This window comes from Nesoenas mayeri (genome assembly GCF_963082525.1).
Source record: "Nesoenas mayeri genome assembly, chromosome: 2".
Classification (NCBI taxonomy): Eukaryota; Metazoa; Chordata; class Aves; order Columbiformes; family Columbidae; genus Nesoenas; species Nesoenas mayeri.
In genome coordinates this window covers 141,620,353-141,640,988 of record NC_137543.1, presented here as the reverse complement: position 1 = coordinate 141,640,988, position 20,636 = coordinate 141,620,353, and the positions used below count along the sequence as shown (strand labels likewise).

At 41.6% G+C, this 20,636-nt stretch overlaps 1 protein-coding gene across 1 annotated transcript in view; it reads left to right on the top strand.

The window, feature by feature from the left end:
• The window catches only part of FAM171A1 (family with sequence similarity 171 member A1), a gene marked incomplete at its 5' end in the record, with an annotated part of 87,541 nt that overhangs the window by 36,732 nt on the left and 30,173 nt on the right, over window positions 1-20,636 (top strand). Inside the window, one exon of the mRNA XM_080340253.1 lies at window positions 16,832-17,059. Coding sequence (XP_080196379.1) covers window positions 16,832-17,059 — 228 coding nt within the window. The remainder of the gene's footprint in view (window positions 1-16,831; window positions 17,060-20,636) is intronic.

Sequence of the window (20,636 nt, the reverse complement as noted above, 5' to 3'; positions counted from 1 at the left end):
ATGTGAGGGTAGTGCTCATAGGAGTCCCTGTGTGCCCTGGGGCAAGGAGGGAAGGATGAGGAGGCAGGTGTAACATTCCTGCAGCCCCTGAGCAGCATCAGCGTATGTGTGGGTAAAAAAGCGTTGCTGTTTCATAAAGCCTGTCTTGACTGCTATAAAGGGAGAGGGCAGAGCCGTGCATTGTTTTTTCTCCCCTTGCCTGGTGTCACTTACCAGCTAACTGACAGCCCTGAGACGGTGGCGTGAGGGTGGTGGGTATCTGTGGGAGGTGAGATGCCAAAACAGTCTGGTGGGCCTGCAGGACAGTGTGCTGGCTGCTGAGCAGAGCTGCCCTGTTCTGCAACATGGCTCTGTGACAGCATGGCTGCATACAGGCCTTGGGATGCAGGAGTAATGTGGTCCTGTTGCAAATCAAAGGCAGCAGCAAGCTGAAATACTAAACTTACTTTTTTTTTTCCCAACACTCCCACATCCAGGGGGAGATGATACTTTACATATACAAACCTCACATGTGTGGGAGGATCTTAAACTTGAACAGCCAGCAGCTGTAATAAATAAAACATAGCAAATGATCCCAAAGAGAAAGGGGAAATGGGAGTCAAAAGGTCGAGGTGTTCTGACCCACAGCAGATGTTGGCAGTATCTGGGGTGGACCTGCTGGAAGAGGAGCGGAGGTTGGCTGATGTCAGTGAAGCGTGTAGGTCCAGGGATGGGGGATGGGGCAGGCCCCCAGCAGAGCACTGAGAAAGCCCATCTGCTCTTTGCAGTCCAGGGGGAACACATCTGTGTGCTGCCTCTGCTGCCTTACACCTCGGTCCTGGAGAACTTGGCAGGTAAAGAAAGCAGAACGATGGGTGTATCAGCAAGCAGGGCCTGTGCCATGGTCTAGAGGAAGATGCTGCTTTTACTGTGAGTCTATTAGAACCTATGTTTCCTCACCCTAGATGTAAGAGCTCCAGGACTCTGGTGTACCAAGAGGCCTTCCCACTGCTCTGAACTTCATCATCATACCGCATTCCAGATATTCAAAATATTGTGCTACATGATTTTTGGGGGCTTCTTTTAACTTTGGCTTTAATTGATTTGGGAAGAGGGTTTGGTAGGTTCAGAACTGAGCTGCTACACTTGCTGAAATCAGCTTGCCTGGTGTCACTGCAACAAATGATCTAAAAAGGATGGATATTTTCAAGAGGACTCTTTTTGGGAACAAAGTAGCAAGAGTTGCAGTGACACTGTTGAAAATCGAGCAGCCTTAATTTAAAAAGCTATTCAAAATTTCTGTGCACTTTGTAGGATGAATGTCTGTTTTTCTCTGCAGATTGGTGTGATCTCATGTGAAACTTGGGATGGTTTGACACAAACTTTTGTAGAGAAAGCCAAAAGTAAAGTATATGTGTTTTGTTGTGGCTTTGGGGCTTTTTTTAGTTATTTTTTTAAACTGTGGCAGGTCTACTATTTAAACATATTTGCTGTCATTGCTATTTAAGTAAAATGAAGCTTAAACAAGACATATCGCTCTAGTGTAAATGCATTTATTTCAGGTTTTTAAACTTAATCACTTGATTGAATTTTCATCTAGCAGAGCTTTCTCTTTTTCCTTTGTGAAAAAATGTCTATTAGTAAGTGATGGAGTCTTGGAGTGGGAGGACAGCAGGTCAAAGGTACATAAATATGAAGCAAAGTGTTTGACGAAGAGCTCTGAAAATTTGTAACTGAGGTACTAAACACAGCTTGTCATCTTGTCTGAGTTATTTCAGCAGTAGCTCATCAGGCCAAAGAGATGGTGGTTTTAAGCCAAATTAGGCTTCAGTAGAAGAGTGGAAAATAACCCAGACCAGGACTCCTGGTGAGACCATCAGCCTGGAGCACCTTGTTACTCTGTTCCAGGAACCTGTGCTGGGGGTGATGCTTTGCAGCTGCTCTGCTGCCAGGGAGGCTTCCTGGCCTAGAGTACAGCTGCCATTCGCAGACCTTTTCCCTATAGAACCATATAATAGTTTGGGTTGGAAGAGACTTTTAAAGGTCTTCTAGTCCAGCCCCCCTGCAACAAGCAAGGACATCTTCAACTAGATCAGGTTGCTCAGAGCCCCATCCAGCCCGGCCTTGAATGTCTCCGGGGATGGGGCACCTACCACCCCTCTGGGGAACCCGTTTCAGTGTTTCACCACTCTCATTGTAAAAAATTTCTTCCTCATGTCTAGCCTGCATCTCCCCTCCTTGTACTATTGCAACAGGCCCTGCTAAAAAGTCTGTCCCAATCCTTCTTGTAGGCCCGTTTTAGGTACTAAAAGGCCATGCCCTCTGATGTAGCCTGGGCGGCAGAAACGAGAGAACTATCAAGGCCAAGGCCACTTCTTCAGAGTCCAGGCTTTGTTATGGCTCATGTAACAGGCAGCCCCCAGGGCATTTTGCCAGAAAACCCCTCTAGTTTGTGGGAAAGGATAGGCATGGTGCAAAAGTAACTTATGGCCGACAAAGCCAGATGGCTCCTTCCACTGTCTGTGTTGACAGCAAGTTTAGCACTGCATCCCTAAGTGAATCATGAAGTCTCCCCCTTTATGCTTCACAGGTGTCCATTTGATTTTCAATAAGTCCTTCCTGCTAAGGGAATTAAAGCAGTGGCTCTAGAAAATAATTTTGCCGAGGTTCCAAGTTGAAAAAGAAATTTTAAGAAATTCCACCTACCTCACTGCAGCTTTAACATGACAGTAACAAAAATGAATTTCAAAAACAGGCCCCAAAGTAGACAGCAATATTTTATACGTAAGCATACCCATTTAAAAGTATATTAAATGTATTTTGCTTGGCATTGGTACTACAGTTAATGTAAGAATCACCACGTTTTAAATTAGTGTCTTTACACTATGAGTGTTGAAACTGAGGTATTATCTTGCATTATATGTGTGATTTATGATCCCAAGGATTTTGTGGTCCATGTGACTATAACCACAAAATAATTTCAGCCCAATTTTAATATTCATTTAATGGCCAGGAAGGTTAGCTTAAATTTCAAATGTTAAAGATTGTTTCATTCACATTAGCTATTAATGATTGTTACTTGCCACAGTTTGTGACTACCCACTCAGATGGGAGTATCTGATTGAATGGTCGAAAGCTGAAGTTAAAATCCTTGCTCACACTGAACATCTTGGCATTAGCGTAACTCAGCCATTTCTGGGATAAACTTGAGTCTGCAGCTGCGCGGTTTTGCGTTGCCATTTAAGGTAATTTGATTTTTAGTTATTTTGTCTTTCCTGTATCCACACATACGTGGGAAAGGGATGTTAGTGTGCCTGTATAATTTTGTTGTAACTATGTAGAATAACTATCACGGTTTTGCTGTGCTGCATTGGCTGACACTGTACTGGAGCGGTGGACCCTAAGTCCTTTCCTCTCTGTAAACATCTAAGGCAACTCAGCTGACCATCAGCATCCTTAGAGTAGACATCCAGTTCCTACTGGATGAGTGCTGCTGGATCTCCCAGCCTCTCTGCCTTGTGTGCTCTTTAAAATTACGTATGTTGTGCTCTGCCAGCTGATGGCTCAAATCTTTGTTGTGCTAGTACAGTAGCACAAGGATGCCTGGGAATTTGGGCTGGCTTTGAGCAATAATAGCAATCTGCCCTCCTCTTACTCTTCCCGTAAGTAATTTTGTAACCTCAAGAGAACAAGTGGCCACTTGTGTGGTATTAGACCAGTTGCTGAAATAAACACATCAGCTTTCTTGTAAAACTGCTTGGTCTGAGTTATGAGTGTGTGTATGCACACACACATCCATTGGGTTATGTATTTAGGTCTTATACCAGGGCCTAATGTGAAGAAGGGAAAAGAGTGAAGAGCCATTCTGATTTAGAACATATGCTCAGCAAAGCAGGAAGAGTACCTTATTTTTATATTGCAAAATGTTAATTTCCCAGATACCAGGACGTGTTAAAATTATCTGAACTTTAAAATTAAGTGTATAGTAGTTCATAGAAGTGGATGTCAAATAAAATAATATGTAGCATGAAACAGATACTGAATATATTGCTAAAAATTGATAGTTATAGATTTCCTAAAGCTGTTAAATTTCAGAAGGTAAGATGAGGATTCTGTATCTCTGTTTTACATATCTACAAGGTAGTTATCACTCCAGTAATACTCACTGGAATTGTATTTATGACTAAATAGGGTAGGGTAGGTTTTTTCATTTATTGGACTAGTTCTTTTAAAATATTGGTTAACTCTTGTATACTGTTGCTTTTTCTAGCAGTTCCTTTGTGAATGTGAAAACAGAATTGCAAACAAGCAAGCACAATATTATATCCCTGCATGAAATACATATTCTCTTAACTTCAAGATAAAGTATTTGTAAACTTATTTTTAGAATGGGTTTCAGGGCAGTGATATGGACTGATAGTGTCAAGGAAACATGACATTTTTAGTATGATTAGCTGTACCTTATATTTTCAGTTTAATTTAGCATACATATATGTGTGCAGGTATGTATGTTTAGTGTCTGTATGATTTGGTTAATTAGAAATTCTTGCCTCCTGCTTCCCCTTTAAAGATCGCTTGTATGCAGTCGATCACTTACCAAACATACAGCTGTTTGTTTAAGCCAGCATACTACTTTAAAATGCTCTTTTAATGCGTAGACTAAATGGCCTACAAAATATTCATGTTGCTGCCTGTGCCTAGGAAGCAGAGAGCGCCGGTGAGATGTTTTCAGCTCTGTGTATCTGCTTGTTAATGAGGAAGTGGATGTATTTGTCAAAGTAAGAATGCCAGCAGCCCTTCTTGGTAGTGTTACTTTTAAATAGTAATGTGTGTTTTGCAGCATGAGTATGAGGAACAGAAGAGATTAAATGAAAGAATCTGAGGGATCCTGTGCTGTGAGAGAGAGATTAAGCAGAGTGATGTTTGCAGATATTTATATCTAAAATGAGTTTATGGCTGAGTGTGAGCAATAAATTTTTTCTGTTCTCAAATGGATAAACTGGTAAATAATACGAGCATTTATCAGAATCCTGTACTCACTGACTGGGCTCTTCCGGGTAGGCCACACATGGAGGGTATCATGTTTAATATGCAGTATACTGATTTGAAGATATTTATTGTTGCATAGGATTTTTGATGTAGCACAGTGATAATAAATACATCTAAATCACAATACCAATGTAATTTGCACTCAGCAAATAGGAAATACAGAAATGGCAATAACAGTTCAATCACAACACCGGTGTGTGATACCTGTTGCTGGTCTCTATAACATGCTCACCATCACAATGCTGGGCATCACCAGCCACTGAGAAGGAATATTTGACTTGAAACCAGCTCAAGCCCATTGTTCTCTTCAAATTTATTTCTGTTGTTAGTTGTTCAGTTTTTATACTCTATGCCAAGCTGAGCCACATATACACCCACTCCCCATGCTGGTCTAGGGAACATTCTCCCTCTTTCAGAGATCTGGTGAGAAAGATTTGATCTACTCAAGTGTGGTGAGTCAGCTGATAGATCAACAGCTATGTCTGTTGAGTCAAAAACAAAGGCCACCCTCAGGTCCCATTTGTGTGGAGATGAAGTCAGCTCTGTTTGCAGCAGCTGTGGACAGTCACACCCTGCATTATTCCCTGAGCTCCAGGCCAGGTCACCCTTGCCCATCTCCTCTGAGGTGTCTTCCATCATTCATTTGCCAGTCACAGCACTTTACATTCAGAATTATCTCTAAAGAGAACAGATAACTCATTGATTTGTTTGATCAGCCATTTCTGCTGTAGTTTGTTGGTTTTCAGTATTTTAATTTGTGAACCCCAGGAGTCCTTCAGCAGAGTGCCTGCCCCTTCAGGTTCCCCCTAGGCAGGCAATTACACATTGTGCTGATTTGACTGAAAACGACTTAATTTTCTTCGTGCAGTTAGAAACCTTTCATAGCTACCACAGTCATTGTTTGAATTTAGTTTGAGAACAAGAAGATAACACCCCAGGGCAGAGTTAATGTTTTTAATTGCTCTGGTCCGAGGGCCAAGGACACTCTGAGCACTCTGCCCAGAGGTGTGAGACGGTTAGTAAGGGGGACACAGATGGGGCAGAGCTTGACTGACAGCCAGACTGATCAATAAGAAAATTCCATACCATTAGCATCATGCTTCATATTTCAAGAGATCTTCTGCTTTCTCTCTTCTCTCTTTTTGTTGGAGCTGGGACAAAGACCTGTTCGGTGAGTTCTTTTTGGGACTTTCTTTAGTTCTGCCGTTTGCCATCCTACCATTTTGCAGAGGCACTCTGGGCCTTTCTGCCTTTTTCTCTTTTCTCTCTCTGGGTTCGGCTGATCAGGACCAGGTGCTGCTGCTTGCTGTGGATGGAGTTCATGAGGAATTGGGTTATCATTTATTTTAAATACTATTCTATTTCTTTTATATATATATATATATATATATTTACTAGTAGTGTATTCATATTTTGTTATTTTATTAAACTGTGTTTGTCTCAATTCAAATTTCTCCCCTCCCTTTCGATTCTCTCCCTTATTTGTGAGGTGGGGAGGGGAAGTGAGCAAGCGGCTATTGTGGTTATATTGCTAGCTTGAGTTAAACCATGACACACGCGCCTTATGCAGACATGCTTCTCCAAATCCCTTTCACGCATTCCCAAAGCCTGGACCACGGACCTCCAGGTTGAAAACCTTTGTCTCCTACCTACAGTGGTAATTGTGGGACCATGACAAGCACCACAGGGAATCAAAGCTGCAAGATGACCAAGAAATACAAAGGCACGCTCCAGTGCTCTTCCTAGTTGTGGAAAGCAATGAAGCTGGATGAGCAGCATATCAAAACCCTGGTCGTTGGAACTTTGTGTTTTTATGTAAAATGAGTCTGTAAGAGTCTGAACATTGCAAGTGAAATTATAACTGACTTATAGTTGACTTCCAGTGTAGAGGCGTAGACAGTTATTTTTTAAAATTCATAATTTTAGTCTGTTAGAAATTTTATTTCTCATGGAATCTTAACATTCCTAAAATGTTAAGGAATGTTAAGGAATGTTCCTTAACATTCCTGCCAAGAATTAAGATCACCATAGCTATTACGATAATTTAAGCTGAAGCAAGTTTTGGTCGCTGAGTCAGTTGTTATGCTCTGCATATATATGCAGTCATCATAGCTGAAATATGGAGAGTACAGCAGCCTGGTTCAAAAACAGTAATTGAAAAATTAATTGACTTGGATGAGGAGGCTTCTTCTGTATGACTGAGATTGGATGAAGGAGTAAACAAAGGGTAATGACAAATGGCTGTGTGTCAAGCTGGGGATGCTGTACAGTGTTAGGATGAAGGGAACTGTAGTGGGTCCTATTTTATTTGAAGTTTTCGTTATCTAGAGGGAGGCCTAGATCACAGATTAATTATTCTAAATGAGGAAATGTAAACATTGTTTTGAAGAGAAAAAATTCAAAAACCTGGAATTATAATAAAAATTTTTGGAGGATAAGAAAGTTTTGGTGTAGACACATTGGGGGGTGATTAATCCTAGTGCTATAGTGAGGAGAAAACGGAGGTCACAGCCGCTGTCATGTAGAGATACTAAGGAAAGCATGCTTTTTAGGGTTAGGAGGAATCAACAGCGATCTCCTCCCTCCACCTAGACACAAATACCAACTGTGGCTGTAGAGGCTTTTGGGTATTCAAGAGTGGTTGTAAACCCTGTGTAGTGCCCGTGTGAAAGTCCTGACTGCTGCAAATCATCCCCTTCCCTGGCACTGTCACAGCATCCTCCCTTTGTGGAGCTGGGGATTTGGCTGCTGTGGTGCTGGAAGGACTGTCGTCAGGATGTGGCCAACCTTCAGTTATTTGGGATTAATGCAGAATAAAGGTTGACCACAAGTGTTCATGTCAGATGCTGACCTAAGGTTTGTATAAGCCTGGAGAGGGACGGGCACCCATCCAAAGTGACCATAGGGGTGCAGTTACTTGAGGAGGACTCCCGGCCTGTGGTTGGGTAGTACAGCCGAGCTGACCTAATTGCCTGTGAACCAGCTGGGCTTGGCCCGGTTCCTCTCTTTTCCTCCACCAGTGTTGCACTTGGCCAGAAGACTTCATGGCTCTCCACCCCCACACCTGCCCATTCTGCTGATTTTGGCACTTGGGGCTGCGGCACTTCAGCAGTTCAACCTGATAACCTGGCAACAAGCCATTCATTTTCTTAAGCTGGTGCTGTGCTGGGTCAGTTAATGGAACCAGCATGGTCACAGGTCCAAGGAGCCACAGAGCAGCGCAGGAGAAGGAGCAGGAGTCCAGAGCCAGGCCATGGAGGTGGAGGGAAAGGGCTGCTCCTGGTTTTGCCTGGGAGTAGCTGAGCAGCAGTGCTGAGCTCCTCATCAGCCCACAGAGCTCTCTGCTGCAGCTGGCAGGGCTGGAGGAGTGAGGTTGTCACCACGTGCAGCTTCACCTATGCTTGATTCTGCTGTCTGCCAGCTGGGGATAACCTCTTCAAGGAGTGAGGGGAATATAAATTGGCTGTTTAGTTATTTGAAAAAAGAGAACATGAAAGTGCCTAGATAAAATTTTAATACGAGAATTTGCCTCTGTACCTGCATTAGCTCAAATCAGTGGATTACACGGATGAAAGTGGAAGTCGATTTACTGCTATGGGTATGTAGAGAGTCACTTGAGTTGGGTTTGTTTTAATTTGTTACAGTAGCTTGTTTAAAAAAAGGCAAACAGCTCACATAAAAATACGCTCTTCCAAAGTGACATCTAGCTTTTGCTTTCACAACAGGTTTTGGAAATAAGTAGGGATTAAACCTGAGATTAAAGCTATTGGAAGTAAGCAAAAAAAGTGCTTGTCTCCTCTCTGCCTCTTTGCACATGCATTGGTTCATTTAAACATGGAATACATCTGCTTTAAATTGCTTTCATCAGATGCATACTGTTATTAATAGAGATGGGAAAAAGTTGTTCCAAGAAAATGTAGCACATCCATTCGTGGCTAAGCAAATCCAAGCTTCCCTTTCTGCCCTTCCCCAGCCTACACCGGTGATGCAGCAGGTATAAAGTTGGCTTAAAACCCCCGTGAGCTGTGCGTGGCTGAGCTCAGTGTGTTGTTATCCTCAGAGCTGATGTTGCAGAATCAGCTGCGGTCGTTTTGAGTCAGTGGAGAACTCTAATGCTCAGCAACTGAAAAATATTGATGCATTAACTTTTCATTCCATTTTGATCTCCAAACAGAGTTTCCAAGGACTCCATTAGGAAAAAAAAATGAGAGTTTTAAGCAGGGATTACTTTTTCATGTCTTGCAAAGAATGCATTATGCGTGTGGCAAGCTAAAGCTTTGAAACTCAACTTCCATCTGCGCTCTGTGACAGTATCTTTATATAATTCCATGTCTAAAATACAAGGTTTGAAAATTAAATTAGTTTGTGTCATGCACAGTTCCTGTAGAGATCAAAGGCAGACCTGTTAATGCAACTATTGCTATTCATGAGTTTCATAGCCGTGTGAGTTTCAAGTTAATTATAAATGCTTGTTTATCACTTAACAATAGGGTATCAGAGTCTCATCTGGGCATTATGCATATAGCTCTCACTTTTTTAATTAAAGCAAATTCCTACCTTTTTTTTTCAAGAAATTAATTTTGTTGGTAATGCTTTAGGCTCTGGCAGGTCAGGATATGCAAAACTTCTTTTAAATGTTGGACAGTTGCGTGATGAATGTCTTAATTTTATTATCCTTTAACTGACCTTCCCTCCCTCTTGTGTACAAGGTTGTGTGGTAGCCTGGTTGTCACTGGAGGTGGCACAAATTGCTCTGGTTGTTATGCTAAAGGTCCTTTTGTGACATTTTATTAAAATTTGTATGTATTATCACTGTGAAATAACGTATGTTGAGATAAACTAACATATTTATAATTTTAGTTTCCAGTTGCTTTGTTTGATATATTTTAAACCTAAAGAGGCAAGTAGGGCACCTGTCTGACCTTCATGTCACAGACGACTGTACTTTATTTGAATACTGAGGATCGAGTTTAATTATTTTAGCTAAGCTAAACCATTTCAGCCCTCTGGAAATTAAGATTCTTGTGCACTAGAGGAACCAGCAACCGTGCCAGCAATGCCTGAGGCACTTGCAGTGGCTAGGAGTGTTAGATGAGAAATGCAGTTGGATCAAACTATGCTGCAGAGAAGGGCAGAAAAGCTTCAAGTGCCACCTGAGAGCAGCCACCTCCTCCACAACTCTTGATCCCGCGTGTCCGCTGAGATGCGGTGAGCACGATGCATCAATGGGGCGTCACAGGGGTCTTCTCCACACCAGCAAAGAGACTGGAATATGCAGCTCCTGTTGCATCAGATCTCCACTGTTTCTGAGGAAGAGCAAAGGAGGATAAAAGAGAAACTCAGAAATCACAGTCGGTTGTGCATTTGGGGGACAAAAGTTCCTCCTTGGCTTCTGAGGTGTGAGAGTTAATTATAGTCATCATACTACAAGTACTCAGAGTGTGCAGAGGACCATAATGATAGTCTTCTCCATGACCTGTAAAGCAGAAAAGTGTTTAGCAAATCCAGATTGCAGTGCTACAAAAAAACCACCGCAGACAGCCATTTGGTTTGGCTTCATAAACATTACAGAATCAAACATTAATTCTATTAATTCCATAAGTAAACATTAGTTGTAAACCTTAATTAAGCACCTAGCACTAAAAGCTACTTAAAAAAATATATATTCCCATAGTCTGTCAGTACAAGTGAATCTGCCATCTAGTAAGCTGTGCTCTGGTTGGTAAGAAATGACACCTGAATTTGCTGAAGTTCAGTGTGCAACTGTTGGGTCATACTGTACCTCTGTCAGCAAGACTAGAGGTCCTCAGCTGACTCTTATTTTGCAGTCTCCCTGTTAACGCACAGTGATCCAGCCTTCTCTGGCAATAACCAAAGAGGACGAGTTCTTTAGACAGCAGGTCCCAAGGCTGCTTCCCTGTCCCCTGGGTTTTTATGTGGCTCGTCTCTGAACCCCTCTGCTTTCTAAATCCTTGAAGTCTGGACTTCAGAACCAAGCCCTGTTGTGTTGTCCTTACTGGAGGTCTGACCAGTGCTGTAGACAGAAGTGAGGATCTTTTTGCTCGATGCCTGGGACTGCAGCAGGCCTGGTGTAGTGTTGAGAATGGCTGAACCAGCAACGAGTAGAAGCAGACCTCCTGCATCCCACCCTCTGTGTGGTTGGGTTCCCTGGAAATCAGTGTCAGACACTCACCCCAGTTGAGATGCTGGTCACCGGAGGTGGAGGGGATGGCTGTGCAGCACTGCTGGTTTTCCTGTAATGTGGAAGAGTCCGTTCTGAACAGAGGATGTCATCCTCCTCGCTGTGAATCTTCTGCACGCACACTTAGTTTGCCATTTGAGGTGGTACATGTGAACTTACTTTTCGGGTGACCACATCATTGAAGACTAGAGTTTGTGTGTTTCTGGAGGGATTTTACATACGCAATTCTGGTTTTTTGTTCATATAACTTTACTCTGCTACTATTTTGTGGCTTGGTTGTCAGTAGAGCCTTCTTGATGCAGTACATTAGAAAAATAATATGTAAATGCTTGAATTGGCATCTGGGGCTAGGGGCTCAGGAACACTCCTTTTTCTAGGAAAATGTTTTCCTTTAGATAAATGAAAGTCCTATTGTTTGGCTGAGGGGTGACCTCGCACATGGGCAAAAGGTTAAGAGGCAGAAAGGCTTATCCACTTGGCATGTAGGATTCAAAACCAGGCATTTTGCCAGTAAGCTCAGTCAGAGCGGAAAACACAATTTTATTTTAAATAAAGTTCATAATGGCATTTTTTAAATGAGCAGGAAGTTTTCTTTCTCTAATCAAAACCTAGATAATTTAAATATCTCTTTCTTTGGCAATATCCTGACATTGTCCATGGATAGGGGACCCCCAGAGGAAAAGATAAGTGATAATGGCTGCCTGTGTCAGCTTGTTCCCAAAAGAGATCATCTGTACAGCAGACGTCAGCGAGAGTCTGCCTGACACGGGCGTGTGCACAGAAACCAAACTGCAGGATTGGGACCTAAAGAAGATTGTAATCTTTGACTTCCAATCTGTGTCATAACTTTTCTCTGTTTATTTCAGTATTTGAGATCTAATAATGTGCCATCAGTCAGATTGCTCAGGGTCTTTCTTGCGATGTAACAAAACAAAACAAACAGCAAAACAACAAAAAAAACCAGTGCTTTTCACTTTTCGGGAGTTTGGTTATAGCAGACAGTGCTGTTGGTACCAGCTCTGAAGGAAACAGTTCCCAAACTGGGAGTTAACAGCAATATAATAAGCAGTTGTGAGTCTAAGAAGAGGGGTTGCAACTGCAGAAATAGTTGTCTTAAGGTTACTTGTAGTTCAGAGGAGGCAGTACGGCTCATAAAGCAGATGGCACAGGAAGGATTGCTCAGAGAAAGTTTAGACTTAGTAAAATCTCAAAAATCAGATTAAGAAGACAGATGGGATTCTGGGCTGGAACGCTAACACGCAAGGGCTTTTTTTGTCTTTTTTTAGTTTCACTTTCCCAAATTATGACCTTGGAGATACTAGGGGTTTTTATATAGCTGACAATAAATTTAGTACTAGAAAACTGGGAGGGAGTTACACTTAAGCAGCTGTTTTCACTGTAACTGGAAGTTTTGGTATGTGCTTTTTTGAAAAAGAGATGTGACTGCTGAAATAAGACAAAGGAATATAAGAGATTCAGGCTAGACTTACTTGCTTGAGCATACACATACAGCAACCTTGATATCTTTGTGGAATGTAACCCTATATTTGCTGTTTTCGCACTAACATCCTTTTCCCACTTAGCTTTGGGATTCTCAAAGCCAGGCTTGCGGGGTTTCCCAGGTGGCTTCCACTATTTAACGTTTGCAAGCAGCCCCATTCCTAGCTGCGCCTTCAGACAGGGACACAGTCTTTGTGCCCATCCAGAGAGGGTATCTTTGCCCATGGCTTATGTCCTGGAAATCAACCGTTAATGTAAGTAGCTCTTGCTTTGGACATGAAACATTCCTGTAGGAAAGTAGTAGCAGGGCACACACTAGTGGTGCAGACAGATCAGTCTGTCCCTACCTGTGCCCACCTGCTTTGCTCTTTCAGAACTTAGTAACTGAATGTTCCCACTGTAGTAAGTAATAGAAAGCACAGCAATATCACAAATCTGTGGAAAAATGAAGCATGCTTCTCTTTATCAGTTCACATTCTCCATGTTCATCTGCAGTGCTTTTGTTTCCCTGCCTCCATTGTCTTCCCCACTCACTGTAGATATCCTTCCCTCTCTGAGTCCACATGTCTTCAATACTGTGTGAGCTCCTTGCTGTGGTAGGCTGTAAAACTCAAGAATAATCTTGATCTCCACTGTTTTGTTGAAAATACAAACTAAAACGTTTGCCAGATATTTTAAAGACTTTATTCCTTAACTATTAATGAGTCTGCTAAGCAGCTTTTTCTAATTAAATACTTCTTTTAGTATACCTAATGCTTCGGTGTAAGACCTCCCTATTAATTTGAGGTCACACTGGTCTTGGATCACTTGCTCTCCTTACTCCGCTTCTTTCCCTTCTTCTCTCCTCCTGTTCCTCAAGAAGTGCCTGAATATCTCCTAACAATTCTGAAACTTATTGTATAGCTTTAAATTTTCATAGTAGTCTCTCTTTGTAGATTGTTCTCTCCAGTTTAAAGCTTGTAATCGTTCTGTTGCTGTGGAAATGACTGTGATAATGCAGGTTTAGTGTTTATGACTTCACTGCTGTATTAGATAAGAAGAAAAAAGGAGCTGTTGCGTGGGAGAAAGCCCTGAATTAGGCAAGTTGTATACATTTCACACGGATGTCAGGGAAGATAGCGCATGAAAAGGAATTAGGGTTGTTCAGGCTGCTAGGATTTTCTCTGTCTTCTCAGGGAAAAAAAGCAAGTATTAAAAAGAAGGAGAAAAAAAAAGCCCAGTGTCTGACCTAGGGACTGTGGTTTGGAAGAGCAGTTCCAGTCTATTGCCTTTCAGGACACCAGTGTTCCATCTTGGGTGATGGCCTTTGGCGTTTCCGCTTGGAAACAGGATTTTGGAAACACTTATCCTTCCTTATCAGAAAGAGAGAAGGACACAGACAGAAGCCCTTATATAGCTATAGAGTGAAGAATAAAGGAATTTCCTACTGGAGATACCCACGGCTAGCTCTCTTGTTTGGAAAGAGAGAGCTGGATTTGTGTATACAGGGAAATCTTTGTTTATCAGTCAATTTTACAAGCAGTCTCTATTCTAGAATTTTGGATGTCTATAAGGAATTAAATAGATTTTATACTTCTGTTGTTTTCTTATCTTCTTCCTGATTAGTATTTAATATTCCAGACCTCCTTGGTTCCTTCTTATATGTGGTTGTTTTAGAAAAGGCTAAACTTTCATGTTACTGAAATTGCTAACCACAATGTTCAGTTTGTCCTGTTTCCTTGCTTTTTCTTTAATGCATGACCCATTATTCTTAACCGCATCTGTTCTTCAGTATTCTTTGCTGGGCAATTCAAAGTGGGAAACATTAACATCACAGCTATCTGGCTTTGGATCTAAGCATATTGTCCCTGCACATTTTGAAAATAAAAAGTTACAATGCTTTTTGCCCTCACGTTTGTGAATACATGTGTGGTTTGTAAATACATAAATACATATGTGTTCCTCCTTTAATTAATGCGGCTTCCTTTCATGTGCACAAGATTTCTCAAGTTGCTTGGTGGTCAAGGCAAGGTTTCTTAGGAAGCATTCTGTACGTGCACAGCAGAGTGTATGGACACTGTTTTTCAATATACGTTGTTTTCTTTGACTACTAAATGCAAAACTGGGAACAAGTCCAGAATCTTTAATAGCCAGAATGTATTTCATGCTGATCCCCTCTAAATTGGCATCCTTCATTGCCAAGTTCTAAAGTGAGGTCTGCAATGATGATTAATTTCTCTAATGGGGTTTTTGTTCAGGGTTGCCTGATATTTTTATTTTCTGTACTGTGGGATTCAGACAGAAGGTCTCCATTTATAAAAGGTCCTGATATCTTTCTGGCTGAAATGCCCTTAGGACAGAGGTGCTGATATTTTTGTATTAGATCTTGACATCCTTTTAAAATTTTATATGGTTACAGTATGTTTCTCAGCATAATCAGTTGTGTCATTTCACTGTTGAAATTTGTTGTTCTTCTTGGTGTTATGTCTTGCTGGCTCTTGCTTACACCAGAATAAGTTCTTACAATCCTAATGCACAGTAGTAATATAACAGGACTGTATTACCCATGCTATTCTATAGAAACTAACATAGTTTTTAAATAAATATGAAGAGGAGATCATGCTCTGTTTTCTGGGCAACACATGAAGAAGTAAGTTGCACATGAAGTGTGAGCATCTTGCTTGTTAGCAGCTGAATTCCCCTGGCACAAAAAGGGAGTTTGCAAAATATCCTCTACTACCTTGGGGAATGGAGTAAGCTGAGGTAGGGGATTTCATGCAAGAACAGCAGGATTTCCAAAGACAAGGGCAAGAACAAGAGAAAGAAGAGAGCAGGAGAGAAAAAAGGGAGGTAGGTACTCATTTAGGAGAATGAGATTACTGTAAATGAAAAAATCCAAGGAGTGGCTTGGTGGAGGCATTGGACCATTGCTGGGTCTTTTCAACACAGCATTGCATGACAACAGCTGCTACTTTAGAGCATGAAGCACAGGAACTGTTGGAGGGGCAGAAAAATAATCGTAGATGTGGAGGAATGCCTTCCAGAGGGACTGTCTTGCACAAGCCACCCCGCTTTATGTAACAAAAGCCTGGTGACACAATGCATGGTTTAGTCATAGGAGTGCCCCAGGGTGGACAAATATTGTACATCTGGAAACATTTAAACAAGTGATTAGTTTCTGGAAAAATGGCAAATTACTCAAGGAAAATGTAGTCCATTGTGTTGGCTTCTGACTGCATGTCTGCAAGACGTATGATTCTCCTGCCTGCCTTAGCCATGACTGCTTTGCTCCTCATAGCCACCAGTGCCATGTGGGGACAGGTGACACAGTTGTGCCAGGGTTGACAAGCAGATGTCACTAGGGGCTGTGACATTTTTGCCCCTTTGGAAAAAGGGCCAGTGAACGAGGAGGCCAGAGGGGGCTTTTTCCTCTCTTCCTCGCTGCTAGAGCTCTGCTTCCCACCTGCTCATCCTGTGCTTTGAGGACAAGGACCTGATCCCGTGAGATTTCACTGTCTTGGTTAGACATCACCAGGGAAGTCCTATGCCCACTGGGGCAATCTCTCCTATCTCTGACTGTAACACAGCCCACTCCATTGCCCACTTTCATCCTGGGCTTCCATGACAGCAGATTTCCCCTGTTCCTCTGCTACACAAAGAGAGAAGGGGGTAAGGGCACATAGCAAGGCAGGGACCTTACAGAGAGTTATGGTGCCGTGCCACCCATGGCTAATACGTGGTGTTTGATAGCATTTAGAATGGTGATACTATTGTGAGGCTGACACGTTGCCCATTAAAGGGAATATTACCTGCACCTAGTGATGTGCTGCCCAGGTATGTGTGGGTCATGGGTGGAATATAGATGCCTCCACAGCTGCAGTTAGCAGTAGGGCAATAATTCAGGGCCTGGTCTGGCTTGTGGAAGAATCTGCAGTGTCTCTATAGAGTGACTACTCAAAATGGAGAACTGCAGGCCAGGACAAGAGGTATTTGGCACCAAAGTGTCAGAGATTAGCAGTGAGCTCTGTGTCTTTCTGGTCATTGGTGTGCCAGCATGTTCTGACTGCTGCCTCCTGCAGAAGCTTTTTAGATGATAATTGCTGTGGTTGTTTGTCATTACAGAAGTAACGCTGAAGGTCCATGTAAGCGATGCCAGCACACATCAGCCAGTAACTGAAGCCTTCATTGAGATTTTTACCAACCAGATCTCCATTGCATCTGGAACCTCAGGAACAGATGGCACTGCCTTCCTCAAGTTTCAGTATAAATTGGGCAATCAGCTGATAGTGACTGCTAGTAAACATGCCTATGTGCCAAATTCTGCACCATGGAAACCTGTAAGATTGCCTGGTAAGAGATCTTTATTTTTGTTCTGAGGTAAGACTTTGCATCTAAAAGAAGTTACACAGTTTTGTATTATGTGTTTTAATGCTCGCGATCCTGGGTGGGAGGAAGAACATCTGTTTCAAAACAACCAAGGTTTCTTCCTCAGTTAAACTCTGGCATCAGGGCTGTGCAGGGATTCGCTCTGTTCCTGGCTGTCCTTGATACAGTGCTATGTCAGTTTTCGAACAACTGTTGGTGCTCTTACAGCACCACAGAAAATAAAATCTGTATCAGATGTTTTTCTTAATGGGAACTGTGTTTGCTAGTGCTTTGTTTCAGCAGCTGTGATGTACTCATTCATTTCTCTCTCAAGGTGTAACAACAACTGTTGCACTGTAGGCTGTAGTGTACAAGGAAAGTCCAGGCCTTTCAGTTCTTGGCCATGTCAATAGGACTGTTTTAAACTGCAGTTATGTTATCCAGATGTAAGGAATTTTTCTAACTTCAGTAGCATAGTTTGTTTCTTCCACAGGCAAACAAATATAACAGTAATACTTGCATGTTAGTTTTCATGAGAAGTCCTCAAAATTTTATGGGAAGTGGGAGACTTTACATTAGTTGTACAGGAGGGAAAATTGAGTCACAAAGACTGTTTCTGTACTGCTAAATAGATTGAGGGTGGCTTTCAGACTGTGAGATGTGGTATTTAGATGAAGGTTACATCCCCAGTTTTCATCTGCCTTTCCTCTAACCCTCAGCTGCAATTAGTGTCCGAGTAGTTTGGGAATGGTCTCAGGCTCATATTATACCCACATCACACCTACATATTACCTCAGATTTGATGATTAGCCCAGACCAAATCCATGCAAGGTTTTAGGTGCACTAATGTTTAAATAGTATGAATGATCACAGTGCAGTGTTCAGTCCCATGCGTTGGCTTCATTTTATTTATTATCAATATAGCCAGAGGGACTGTATGACTTGCCACAAGGTCAAGCAGTGAATGTATATGTATTTTCAGATGGGGAAAGGAATTACATCTCTTCAAACCCAGAATTATGCCTTAGGCATTTCAACATGCTGTTTACTTATCTGCATCTGCTTGCTTCAGATAAAATACTCTGACTTATTCCACATTTCCTTTACCATATTCTGCCATGTTTTCTAGCTACTTACTTGAGCTATAGTGAAGGCAAAGCCAGGCTCCTAGGTGCATAGTGAAAGAAAAAGAAGAAACTAAAATGAGTTGCTGCAAGGAGAGTTTCAAATAAATAAAAGGGAATGATATTTTTACAGCAGTAGTGCTCAAATATTGGAGCAGGGTGTCCAGAAAGATTGCAAAGTCTCCATCTTTAAAGATACTCAAAACTCAACTGCTTGGTTGGAGCAGGTGACCTCCAGAGGTCTCTTCCAACCATAATTGCTCCATGACTGTTTAGAATTTTCCTCGATTTATTTTTCTGATTAAGTAAGATGAAGTTGAGCTTCCTCGATATAGTTCATGTACTTTCTTAAGACACAATCATATATGATTAAACTGTGTAACAATCTTTTCTTGCCTCATGTCTCATATCTTTCTGACTCATACCATATCAAGGCTATCAAACTTATTTTCACCAAGGGCCACATCAGCCTCGCGGTTGCTTTCAAAGGGCTGAACGTCATTTTAGGACTATATAAATATAACTACTCCTATATTTATGCAGCCCTGAAATTACATTTGGCCCCATGAAGGCAACTGTGAGGCTGATGCGGCCCCCGGTGAAGATGAGTGATATCCTTGCCATAGATCTTTTGAATGCCACCTGCTCTTCCGTGACTTGGAGTTTGTTTTGTTAGGTTTTTCATTTGTTGCTTTTTCTTAAATATTGATTTTGAGGGAAGGGAATCAAACATTGTTTTGGTAAGTCATTGAAGTTTAAAGAGCAGTAATTGTATACAGTTTCCACAAAATCTTTCCATGGCTGAAATGTGCACTTAACTCAGAAAATAGATTCCTTTCACCTCTGATCTTCCCCCATTGAAACTGGTAGATAGTTTGCCATTGATTTAATTGGGAGTAGAATTCTTTCTTTTACTTTCTGTACCTTGAACTTAATACTTTGATTAAAGAAACAACAAGTTGCAACTTGATACGCCCCATGTAGATTTAATAGGGTTATTTGAATTACTCCTTAAAAGGGACATGACATAAAAGCTCAGGCCCAAGATACTTAGGCTATTATTTTTTGTATTAACTAAGATGCCTATAGTCTTTAAAAAACTTTCCAAGAACTTTTTGTATTTAAATGTCCTGTATTAAAATGTCTGTCATGCTTGTAACCATCACAGTACAGAAGTTTTGAAAACCATGGATGTTTGGTTGCTGTTATTTTTAGTCTATGTTGAATGGTAAGGAACAGGCAGTGTATTTAAATCTTGATTCTGCAGTGTGCATTCTGGGCACACATGCACAGCGGGACCCTCATTTCCCAAAAATGCCTTTTAACCGTTCTAGTACTTGTCACCCACAGAGCAGATACACCGCTCTGAGCAGCCTTCTGCCCACGACAGTGGTTTAAGCCAATGTGCCGTCCTGTGTGCTGTGGTGAATGAAGTGCAGACACGTTTACTTCAAACACCTTGATGTAGAACATTTGAAAACTATAGGGTGATAATGTTTAAAGTGCTGTAACAGCACTTTGTTGAAGGATCGAGATTCTTCCATGACAGTCAATACGCATTAGGTGTAATCTTGCGCTGAAATGCTGCACAGCCACTGAACTCAAGATATTGTAATAGCTTTAAGGAGTAAACATTGAGGGTTTTCTGTTCTCATAATTCGGCAGAAATGAACTTTTCTTATGTTAACCAAAATAATTACTAGCTCTTTGCCACTTAAGTAGGAGGATTATTTATTTACATAGTGATAAATTGTAGGAGGAAAAGATTAAGATCTCTTTTTCCATTAACATATTTATCAGCAGAGCCATGACTCCACTTATTAACAGTTCATTAATTTAACATCATTTGAGTTGTTGAAGTGTTCCATGATGGAAGATGTGCTCATCTATCTGTTCTTGGCTATGCATAGATTTTTCTTTTTAAGTAATTTGGAAGAAAATAAATTTGTGACTGTGAGCCCATATTTAAGAGGACATTTTGGAGCAGCGTGTGCAATGAAGAGAGAGAAGTTGCTGAAGCAGCACAGTTCAGATTAGATGGCAGAGTCAGTCAAAGCAAACCATGGTGTTGCTGTGGTGAAATGTAGTTCCAGGAGCAGAGGCTGCTCACAGTATTTCTGGGAGAAGCAGAGCTCATCTGGAAAGCAGTGACTCTGCAGCAAACACGTGAGTCACGGTAGATGAACAATTGAAAATAACCTCCCAATGCAGCACTGCAAGGAAGAGGAATGGTCTTGTCCTTAGCTGTAAAATAGCGTAAAGGCTGAGAAGGCCAAGTACAGTATTTCAGAACTTGTACTTAGTGCAGGCATTCTGGGAAATGTGTGTCCAGTTCTGGATTTGCACTTCAAGGAGAATGTTTAAAACTACAGGGTTACGTGAGAAGTGCTTAAACGATTGGAAAACATGTCTTACAGGGAAAGACTTGGAAGTGCTCT